The following is an 11,809-nucleotide window of genomic DNA, read 5'->3' as shown; positions in this document are numbered from 1 at the left end:
CATCCTAGTGGCAAGTGGCTGTCAAGTAAAATTCACCCTCTGGAAAATAGGGGCGAAAATCTTCAAAAACGATTAAAACAGAAATTACTATCTTCCAAAATATGACTCCTCATTGCACATTTTAAGTGCTAACAGAGTGAAGTAGATTTTCTTAGAATTTTTTAAGCCCCCCCCCCCCCCCTAATTTTGTGCCAATTGAATTTCACTCAAAAATATTTCCTTATTTAGCTTTTTCTGACATTTCTCCTTATTTTTTAGCATAAAGAAAATAAATTTTTTTTTAAATTTTTCATACAGTCATTGCTTATTCCAGGGCATATTAGCGAGGACCTACGAAAAAGCAAAATCTCTACCGAACTAGACACTCACATTCCAAAAAAAGAAAAAAAGAAAAAAAAAATACTCGCATTGCCGGGATAAAGTTTTCAAATTTGAATATATCGTATTCGATAGGGGCTCGATGTATCGTTTGGTTCAAAACAATAGAACATATCCTCAAACAAACATTTTATGATTTAAATAGGAAAACCTAAAAATGAGAAAATTCCTGGCAATTTTACTTTCCATTATATTAAGGCGATTCGATGGACGCTATATTTTGTGTCAACACGACATGCGATGTATCGCATCGATTGGTTCCATTTTTCAGCTACTCGTCATATTTCTCAAATTTTGAGATCGAAATTCTGTTGTCAGGAGACTGAAAAATTCACATTATCAATTTTGACAAACAAATTCAGCGTAATAAAGGCGTGGTTTTTTTAGAGGAAAAATATCGGATTCGATAGTGATATCGAAACTGCACTCGAATGCGATATTTTTCCTCTAAAGAAACCACGCCTTTACTACGTTGACTTCGTCCGTCAAAATTGGTGTATGAATTCTGCAGTCCCCTGACAACAGGAGTGTGATCTTAAAATTTGAACAAAATGACAAGTAGCTGTAATTATGGAACGAATTGATGTGATATATCGCACGTCACTATGACACAAAAAATAGCTTCCGTCGAATCACCTTAAATACTCATAAGAATAAAAAAAAAACTATCTCTATAAACCCATTCCCTCAGATCACTCAATTGACTTTTGAGGCTACGGTCACATGTTGAACCAATCGATATCGATACAATCTCACCTGCTTGAATATGCTATCACCTGCTCACCTGCTATCGAATACGATCTATTAAACGGGTACGAAACATTCTCCTATACAGATTTTCAAAGGAACGCGTCGTACTTGCCGGAAATGAACCCAGTAACAACCGTGAGATCGACCATTCTTGTCGTAGGATCCCTGCGTGATTGTCTCCGGCGACCCTCGTCCCTCGGGTCTGCAACTCCAGGTCCCGAAGCGACAACCAGCCTGCTCACCAGCCGTGTCCTCCAACAGCACTCCAGCCGTTGGAGTCGTAGTTGTGGCTGCTCTCGTAGTGCGCCAAATCCCCATATCCATGCTCCTGTTCGTGCTCGTGGGTCTTGACCGGGACGTAGACCGGCTTCTCAACCGGGACGGAAACAGCGTAGGGCTCCTTGACCGGCACCTCGACCGGGTACGGCACCGGTTTCTCGACGGGGTACGGCACGTGGACGGGCACCTTGACCGGCACGTGGACGAGCTTCTCGACCGGGTACGGCACGTGCACGTGTTTCTTGATGTAGACCGGGTACGGGACGTGCACGTGTTTCTTGACGTACCTCACCACCGTGAGATGCGGGATCGGCACTTTGATCGGGACCGGGAGGTGTTTCTCCACGGTGTACGGGACCGGCACGTGTTTTTCGACCGGGTAGGGGACCGGTACGTGGACGGGGTACGGGCGGTCGACGGGGATCGGGACCGTTTCCACGTGGACGGTCTCCTTGATGGTCTCGTGCCCGTGCCCGAAATCGAGGCCCTCGCCGCCGAGGTCCCCGTAGTGGCTGCGCTTCGTCTTGTTGCCGCCCTCGTGCTCGGCGTGAACGACGAGGAGACACGCGAAACTGGACACTAAAACACTGAGGACCCTCATTTTCGGACGGTGCGGTGCGGTGTGGTGGACGGAGCGAGCGGAACTAGTGGGGACGCAACCGATCGGGGGTTTATCTATCGAGCGGCGCGGAAGCCCCCCTCCACCGCGGCTCCAAATGCCGCGGTCCCCCTTGCTAGAGCAAATGTCCAGTGAACCAGTCATGTGGGCCTTTTTTTACATTGATCAGTTTAAACTTAGCATGATAGATTTGATTAAAAAGCATACATTTTCTCAGATCCCGGCCACCACCATGTGGGGCTCAGGTTTTCATTAGTTTTTTTTTAAATCTTTTTTTTATTATATTTCGACTGAAAATGACTCGAAACGTCTCCGTTTTTTTAATTGTGTATTTCAGCCTTGTTCCCCGTCCTCCCCCCTTCTTTTTCTTAAAAATGAAAAACAACTTAATCAGCCAACATACACATCATAAAGGAAAAACTTGATTTAGGGAAGAGGCTGCAAAAAACAACTTTGTTGTTTTTTCGCAGCCTTTTCCCCAAATTAAGTTGTTCTTTTATTTTGCTTAAAAAGCTAATAGTATTCTGTCGTGCTAAGGAAGAACGCCGTATGAACATTAGAGAGTTGCCAAATTTCCTTCCGTGAAACGTTCATTTTTAAGGTAGTTAATGAATACTTTTCCTTGATATTTTCAGAAACTTTGAGTGAAATTGCGAACAAAATAATCCGAAAAATTATAAGAAAAATACCATAAGTTTACCAGGAAATTTGTGTTTTGTCAAAGGAAATTCGGCAACGCGTGAAGGTTCTCACGGCGTTTTTCCTTAGCACGGCAGTATTGGTCTATAGTCTACGAATTGCTGGATTTCCTCATTTTCTTGGATCTACAATTAAATGAGTAGTAGTTAATTATCTTTGGTACTTCAGTTTTGAATTTATGATTAGATTAATTAATAATCTTAATTTCTTTACTATCAATTTATTTTTATTTACAAATATTTATTTTTGTCATTAAAATTTTTGGTAGGTGAATGAAAAGACATACTGATAATTTTATCGAAGGAGTATCGAGATATTTGTTTTTGGTGTCTTATTTGGTTCTATTTATATTTTATCAAAATTTTAAGATAAGTCTCTGTTTGCAGGAAGAAATGCACCAATTGGACGTATTTCTGCTGAACGAAACTACCTATAGACGAGTGGGAAAGATGGGGTGTGCTCTAATAAGCTGCATAAGAAACAATGAAAATGTGGGCGTGATTCCCCTCGTGGAAATGGAAAAGCGGGATTTTACATTCTACCAAACGGAACTAAGTGCCAACTGTATGCGGCACTCATGAGCCGTGGGCATGTAATAAACGCGTTGTGAACAGGGCTCATGAATTATAGACGCCGGACGTAGATCCCGATACCGAATCTGTCACCGCTGACGTCGCTGGCCCTTTATAATTCCCTTTTATTCCTAAGGTCCTCACCTAACGAGCACGACCCTTCTTTCCCACCGGTCTCTGGTTCCGTTAGGCAGAAATACGTCCGATTGATGGAATAAAAATGGAGAATTTGCACGCAAATTTTTTGACGCTTCATTTGAGAACGCTTGAAGATCGGATCCAGAGGCGGATCCAGCAATTTGGCAACAGCGGATTTCTTCCATTTAAACCTATGCTAAATAATCGATTCTTCTAAGAGCACCTGGCCCCTCCAAGAATCGATTCTTTTCCATAGGTTTTAATGGAGAAGAGACAATGTTGCCAATTTGCTGGATCCGCCAATGAGCGGATCCACAGTATTTTTAATAACTTTATTATAAAATGGGAAACAGTATGTAAATAGATTTGGAACTGAGAAAATGCACCGCCTAGTGACGTCATCTGGCGGAATTTCCAATTGAAACGCATGTATTTTAGCGGAGCAAATCATTTTGTCATATCTCCTCCAATAATTGTTCAATTTATGAACTAAAGGTATTCTCGTGTTCAGTTTACTCAGTAGTTTCCACTTTAACACGAAATGTTTAAAAATTAAACACCTGCAAATTTTCCATTTAGGCAACACAAGATTTCTTTTCCCGATAGAAATTGTACGTAGAGCACGTTGAGCATATCGGAAACTTTCAAAATTAAGGGGAGTCGGCAGTGATTTTTTTTTTTTTTTTTTTTTTTTCAAAAAAAATTTCTTTCGGTTTTTTGTTCAAAGCGATTTCTGCATATACGCTTTTAAATCCGAAATTTTTAAAATCTGGTCATTATTAAATACAAGTTACGTGCCGTTTTGTGACGGACGGAGTAATACAACCCTCACGTGAGTTCAAAACTTTAAACAGGGTTTTCTCAAAACCATGTTTTTCGACCTTAAGGTACACTTTTCTAAAGATCTAATGGATGGATTCTCAAAACTTTTTTGTTCTTCTTTACTTTTTTTCCAACTACAGACGAGAGGATATGTTCTTATTGTTCCTCAAAAGGAAGAAAAAGTTGAAGATTTAAAAATTCATGAAAATTTCAATTGATACAATCTTCCAAAATCGTCTCGTCCAAAGCTGTATCAAAGTCTATGAAACCAAACAACATTTTTGTTTTGAAAATCCACCGGGTAGAACCTGCGAACAGTGCTGCCAAGCTGAGGAAAAACGCCGTATGAACCTTCAGCGTTGCCAAGTTTCCCCTGGCAAATCGCTAATTTTTAGGAAGGTTTTTTAATATCTGTCTACCACTTTCTCAGATAATTTTTTTTTTTTGTAATTTGATCTAAAACTACTGAAAATCCAAGGAAATATATTCATAATTTTCCTCAACGATGAACATTTTATCGAAGGAAATTTGGCAACTCTCGAATGTTCATGCGGCGTTCTTTTTTAACACGGCAGAGTGGACTTTAGCATCAGTATAGTTCAAATGGTGAGGATAGGGACTACCTACTCCCCTTAACTCATGCAGGTTATTTCAAAAGTCTCGCACCACCCCCGTAACCCCTAACATTCTTGCCCGTTTCCAGGGTGGTCCCTTTCAAATTTTTTGGGTCCCCAGAAATGTTTCTCATGACTTAGGAGCACTCAAAAAATTTTTAATTTTCAATAGTCACAGGGGCAATGTCTGGTGCTGGTGAACTAATCGTGCGCTAAACTTATGAATCACCCTGTAAATAGTTGATTCTTGGTGTGAGGCAGCTTGACTCGATATAGATTGTTTCACATACATTTCAATGGAAGCACTCAGTATACCAACTTGCCAGCAGTGGCGTGGCGTGCTTTGCGATATATATTGTTTGATCTGCCATTTAATCCTGTGGAGAAAGGAGCGATAAACAGGGTGTTCGCAATGAACACCTTAATAATTGATTCTTAACCATAGCTTCAAAAAGAGAAATATCGATAATCGGTCATTTATGCCTCGCGAGAATCACCACTGTATATATCTATTTTGTATTGCCAAGGAGAAACTCCGTTTGTTTTAGTTTCTTCACATATCTTTCCCTGGAGACTTTAACGCAGACGTAGAAAAGTTAACCATATTTCTGCAGCAACGCATTGTTGCATATTCGTTGCGCATTTCGCACGGTGTATTGCTGAGGAGATACTCCGTTTCTCCGTCAGTTTCTTCACATATCTTTCCCTGGAGACTTTAACGCAGACGTAGAAAAGTAAACCATATTTCTGCAGCAACGCATTGTTGCATATTCGTTGCGCATCGCACGGTGTATTGCTAAGGAGATACTCCGTTTCTCCGTCAGTTTCTTCACATAACTTTCCCTGGAGACTTTAACGCAGACGTAGAAAAGTAAACCATATTTCTGCAGCAACGCATTGTTGCATATTCGTTGAGCATATCGCACGGTGTTAAGCTAAATTTTCAAGAAAGTAAAGATTTCCTCGATTCCAAGGTTTCCTCCGAGACTTCAGCGCTGAGGTGCGGAAAAGTACGTTGTAATTTTTAGGGCAACGTATCGTCTCATCTTAATATTACTTGCGCATATCGCATTGTGTTCCATGAAATATTCAGTGAGGAAACGGAGAATGAAGGAACCTTGATCTCTAAGCAAATGTCAAGCAAATCAGTTATGTGGACATGGGACTTTTGTTTCTCTTTCTTTTTTTCAATGAAAGAAATGAAATAATAGACAGATGTGAACAGTATTTTTTGTACAAAAACAGTAATTTTCGTATTGAAACAGTAATTTTTGTATTGAATTTATAGTTTTTGGGAGTAAATATAGAACCTAATTGTTTCGATGATTAACTCATATTTGCGCACTGGAAAAAAATAACAGATTGGATCTAGAGTCCATACTCTTGAAAGCATTCACAAGAAAAAATACTCTTGATTCAAACAGATTTTTGCTTAAATCAAAAGGAAATCCGCTCAGATTAAGAGACTTGGTTGTTGATTTAAGCAAACATCCGATTGAATCAAGAGTGTTTTTTCTTGTCGATGTTTTTAAGAGTCTGGACTCTAGATCCAATGTGTTTTTTTTTTCCAGTGCAAGTTAAAAAAAGGTTGCACTATCTTAGCGATATTGGAATGCTTCTGGTTCCTTTTGGCAAAATGCAATCCAAAAATGATGTCATGATGAGCTAAAGTCTCTAATTTTGAGACCGGAAATAACTAATTGCGTATATAGATCGGTTTTGATCATTATGTGATGCCACTACACTAACCTACGAATGATCATCGGCGTGGCTATTAGGTAATATATGTAACTGGGTAGCAGCTAAAGAGACCAGATAAGGCCAACTTCCTCGGTCGCTAGTTTTTTTAGCCCCCCAGTTTTTTTTTCCTGTGTCGTCGCGCGTATAATGATTACTGATACTGACATCGCGGTTCGGATATTCAAAATTCGGCCGTTTCCGATTTTTTCCTCCCGATGCGAGGTAATCTCGACAAAAAATGGTACACTTTATGATCGATCTAGGGCAGTTTTATTATCTCACTCGATTACGAACGCATCAGCTTCACCGTTCGACTCCGATCGAGGACCACTTGCCCACGGCGCGGCACGGCGCGCTCTACAAAGCGTTTCGTGCGGAAGTTCCGAAGGGAGAAAAAACAAAAATAGAGGTCGATTACCTTTCCTGTTTCCTCGGTTCTTCGTTTTTTATCTTCTCAGGGCACGAAATCCATCTGCGTCCATCAAGTGGAGATGGGCCAAAGCAAAGGTGCAAAGCTCGTCTGTGCGAAGGAGCATTCTACCGCAGGTATTCCTAGAGTAAACTCTAGGAATCCCTCCTGGGAGGAGACGTAGGGGACGCCCAGTGAGAGGTTGGCGACAGGGGGTGTTAAACGAGATGAGGGAGTGTCAACTCCCTGATGACCTGTGGGAAGACCGAGCTTTGTGGCGATTAGGCGTCGTAAAGCGCCAAAGAGCGCTGTAAAAGCGACTCGTATAGGTATATATACTCTAGGAATACCTGTGGTAGAATGCTCTTAACTGTATCGTGAGAGGACACTGGAAAATCTTTTTCTTATTCGCATGGGGAGGGGGGGGGCTGGCCCCCAGAATTGTAAATAGTATAATCTGCGCCCCCCCCCCCCCAGAAATTCGGGATGGTGGAAAAATCTTCGTCGAAGATATATACCTCGTTTAATGTAGGGTTTCAAATGAAAACACCGTGTTCATTCAGTTGGTATGCTCTAAAATGTTCGTCATAGAAGCCTCAGAGTACATCCAAACGGAGTTGAAAAGTCAAAAATTTTAATCGATTCAAAGATTGATGATTCACGGCTTTGACCGTCTATGCTTGGATTCGTTGATCGATTCACGGATATGTCTATCGATGCACGGATTCGTCGACTTATTCGTGTGTGCCGATCGATTCGCGGATTTGTCAATAGGACGTATTTCTGCCGAACGGAACTATGTGCATAAAGACATGAGCCCTGGGACCCATAAGATTATATATGCATAACAGGGCTCACGTCATAATGCACATAGTTCCGTCTGGCAGAAATACGTCCGATAGATGCACGGGTTTGTCGATCGATCGCGGCTTTGTCGATAGATTCACGGATTTGTCAATCAATTCGATGAGCATGACCATTCGAATGTTGCCAAATTTCCTCTCAGAAAATTGTTGATTTTGAAGAAAGTCGTGAGTGTTTTCTCTTGAAATTTTCAGACATTTCGGATCAAATAATGAACTAAACTCCCTGAAAAATCGACGTGAAAATATTCACGAACTAGGAGGCTCCGCCCCCCTGACCGCTGCGCGGTTCAACCCCTGGGGCGCTGCGCGGCCCCTAAAGCCGCTTCGCGGGCAGCGAAATCGTCGAAATCGCCCGTTGGCGGTTAATGAGCAAAGAATTTTAATAGAATAACAAAACGAAGTTTCAAACAAAAATTTCCCGCCAAACAATATTCTCTAACGACTTTTTCCTTACCCTGAATTTTGATTCGACCTTTGGACCGTCTTACTCTTCCTACCTCACCCCGTCCAGCGTCTTAACCATCTATGGCATGAATCAATTTTGGATCTCAGATTCTCGGGGATTTTAATCTACTTTGTATCTTGCATAAAGAAGTAGAGTACCAAATTTGTTTTCAAAATTTTAAAGTTAAGACAATCGAAGTTTCAAAAAAAGGAAAAAACTAATGAAGAAAAAATCACGGCGCAGAGAAAAAATTCAATTTTTAAAAACCCTGAAAATACGTCGTCATGCCGTCGTCGTCATACGTCGCTATGCCATAAAGGGTTAAAAATGCTTCCATCAGAATAGAGAGGATTTAGATTGAATGTAGATTCGAGACTTGTCTGAGAAATTTTGGCAACGTCTGAAGGCTCATACGGCGTTTTTCCTTATCGCGGCAGCATACTGCCGTGATAACGAAGAGAGCCGTAAGTGCAAAAATGAAGTTTTGAGAAAACGGGCTCAGAAGCTTCTGACAAGAACATTTTATTGAAAGAAGCCTCCGTTCTTTGTCAAATTGCCACTAATCGTCCGGAAGACTCCTAGAAATCGTATGGATGATTAAAAATCGACTGATTTTATTTCCGTTACATAAAAAGGGTATTTTTCATTTTCATGCTAGGTTATTATTAGGCAATACAGCCGTAAGTGTTATCTTCTGGATGCTTTCTTGGTTGTGTTTTGGACGCACAAAAAACACATTTTCAGGTCAGAAATTGGCAGAGGAGGGCGGCACTTTACTGGAAAGCACTGTTCTCATTGGCTCTCATGCATCTACGACTGTCTTGAAAAAAAACTGTGTCATTTTTTGTGCACTTACGGCTTTTACATGGACGTATTTCTATCAAACGGAACTAAGCGCCAATTCGAGTTCCTTTTAAGGAATTTAGAATCCCGGGTAGCGCGTTCTGTCAAACGGACCTAAGCGCCATGGAAAAGCATTGCGAGTATAGGACGGAATAAGCCGGACGCCCGCTTCTGCCGCCAATTCAAGCCCCCCTCTGCCTTCCTCACCCTATGGCGCTAGGTCCGTTTGATAGAAATACGTCCACATGCGTCTCGTTTTCATTAAATTAGGATGAATTTTGCTGTTTTAGCTGTCTCGTTAATTTCATCTAAAAGAGTTTAGACGAATTTTGAAGAAAACTCGATTTCGAAAATTTTGCACTTACGGCTCTCTTCGCCATCACGGCAGCATAGCGGTTCAGTAAACCGGTACGGGCGAGGGCCTTCACCTTGATGGCAAGACACCGCGCCGCCAAATATCGTCGCTCCTCTGACGTAAGGGCGTATCTTGATTTCCGTATGAGCCCCGGAAAGCATGTATTTAAATGTAAGATAGGGCTCACGAGGAAATTGAGATACGCCCTTACGTCAGAGGGGCGACGATATGTCATCACCCTCCGAATGCACGCGGTGAGCGGAAACGCCCGGAGGAAGAATAGTAACCGCTCACGAATTACATCACCGTCATCCACTTTCCTTTTTCATTCGCGCGCTGCTGCTCCACGTGGTGTGGTCCTTTATTTCCGACGCAAAAGCAGTATGCTTTTGACACAACGCACGAATGGACCACTCTACCGTGCTAAAGAAAAACGCCTTATGAGCCTTCAGACGTTGCCAAGTTCCCTTCGATAAAAACCGAATTTACTAGGAGCATTGTAAATATTTTTCCCCAAAATTTTCGGACAATTTTGTACGCAATTTAATCTAATATATCTGCAAATGAACCACTAGACAAGGTACGAATTTCAGCATTCTGATACATGTTTCTCAACCAAAATTTCACGTAGAACACGATACGCACAACGAAAATCACCAAAATCAACTCCTGACGAAGATATTTAATGATTCTTGATGCGTGAATTCAAACCACCCGCTCATGAAAACTCAATGCTCTACGTGATTCACATCGCGCGCTAAATGTTTATCATGACAGTCTCTGCGATGTAAAAATCTTCAACTGCAATCTTGACACTTTGGCTCAGCTATAGCAAATTACCAATAGTTTGAATAACACACGGTGGAAAATGAACATTGCTCGATTGAGAAGCTTGCTGAAACCGTTGTAGTGCGCGATTTGACTCACGTAGAGCTTTGAGTTTCTTGTGAGCGGGCAGTTCAAATTCCTCGTAATCAGTGCGAAATAAAAACGTTAATATCTTCGTTAGAAGTTGATTTCGGTAATTTTCATAGTTTGAATCGTGTTCTACGTGAAATTCTGGTTAAGAAATATGTATCAGATTGCATAAATTCGTACCTTGTCTAGTGGTCCATTCCGAAGAAAAATGTGCATGAATGTCGTCAAAAACACATGTTTTATCAAGGGAGATTTGGCGACTCTCGAATGCTCATACGGCGTTCTTCCTTAGCACGGCAGCACTAGCAGAGGCGCGAATTTAAACATTCTGCCGCGATAGCGAAGAGAGCCGTAAGGGTCAAATTTTCGAAATCGAGTTTCCTTCAAAATTCGTTCAATCTCTTTTGAATTAAATCACTGAAATAGCTATAACAGCAAAATTCATTTAATTGTTTAAAAATGAGACGTGTGAGAAAGCCGTAAGTGTGCAAAAAATGACGTAGGTTCAGGTTAGACAGCAGTAAAAGACATTATTCCTCCGGAGAGCGAATGAAAACAGTGCTTTTGAATGAAGTGCCGCCCTCTTCTGCCGATTCCTAACCTGAATAAGCGCTCGCATATTTTAACGAATATTCATTCGTTCAGTGTTCACCAGAGCACCTATAATGTTGTGATAGCGAAGGGAGCAGTAAGTGTCAAACTTTTGAAATCGAGTTCCCTCCGAAATTAGTCTGATCTCTTTTAGATGAAATCACTGAAATAGCTAAAACGGCGAAATTCAATTTACTATATGAAAACGAGACATATGAGCAAGCCGTAAGTGCGCAGAAAAAAACATAGTTTTAGGCAAGACAATACTCCTCCATAGAGCCAATGAAAACAGTGCTTTCAAGTAAAGTGCCACCCTTTTCTGCCGATTTCTAACCTGAAAATGTGCTTGGTGTGTGCCCAAAATGCAACCATGAAAGTATGCAGGAGATGTCAGTAACGACTGTCTTGTCGAACAGTAGCCTAGCATGAAAAAGAAAAATACCCTTTTTAAGTGATTTTCGTTCCAAGAATCGTTTTCTATGTGTCAAATTTTCAAAAAGAAACGTATATCAGTATGTTTAAATTCGTATCATGTCTGATAGTCCATTTATATAGGTAGCTACTTTGGTGTAATCCTTCGCTTTGATCCCATCCCAAATTCCAATCACCGCTCCTTCTCAGCGATCTGATACATGTTTCTTAACCAGAATTTCACGTATAACACGATTAGCGGAACGAATATTACTGAAACTATTTCCTAACGAAGATATTTACGTTTTTATTTCACATTGGTCACGAGGAATTTGAACTGCCCGCTCACAAGAAACTCTA

The 11,809-nt window shown here is 41.1% G+C and overlaps 1 protein-coding gene across 1 annotated transcript; it reads right to left on the bottom strand.

Annotated features, from left to right (window-relative positions):
• Positions 1 to 273: 273 nt before the first annotated feature.
• On the bottom strand, positions 274 to 2,180 carry LOC109034674 (uncharacterized). The gene has a single exon (XM_019047931.2). The coding sequence runs from the start codon at positions 2,168 to 2,170 to the stop codon at positions 1,367 to 1,369; it is 804 nt and encodes a 267-aa protein (XP_018903476.2). The 5' UTR covers positions 2,171 to 2,180; the 3' UTR covers positions 274 to 1,366.
• Positions 2,181 to 11,809: the final 9,629 nt, after the last annotated feature.

The sequence above is a fragment of the Bemisia tabaci genome, chromosome 9 (genome assembly GCF_918797505.1).
Source record: "Bemisia tabaci chromosome 9, PGI_BMITA_v3".
Classification (NCBI taxonomy): Eukaryota; Metazoa; Arthropoda; class Insecta; order Hemiptera; family Aleyrodidae; genus Bemisia; species Bemisia tabaci.
This window is presented reverse-complemented; position numbering and strand designations above follow the sequence as displayed.

Excerpts from the sequence above, each read along its gene's own strand:
- LOC109034674 (XM_019047931.2), bottom strand. The coding sequence starts at position 2,170 with ATGACTGGTTCACTGGACATTTGCTCTAGCAAGGGGGACCGCGGCATT.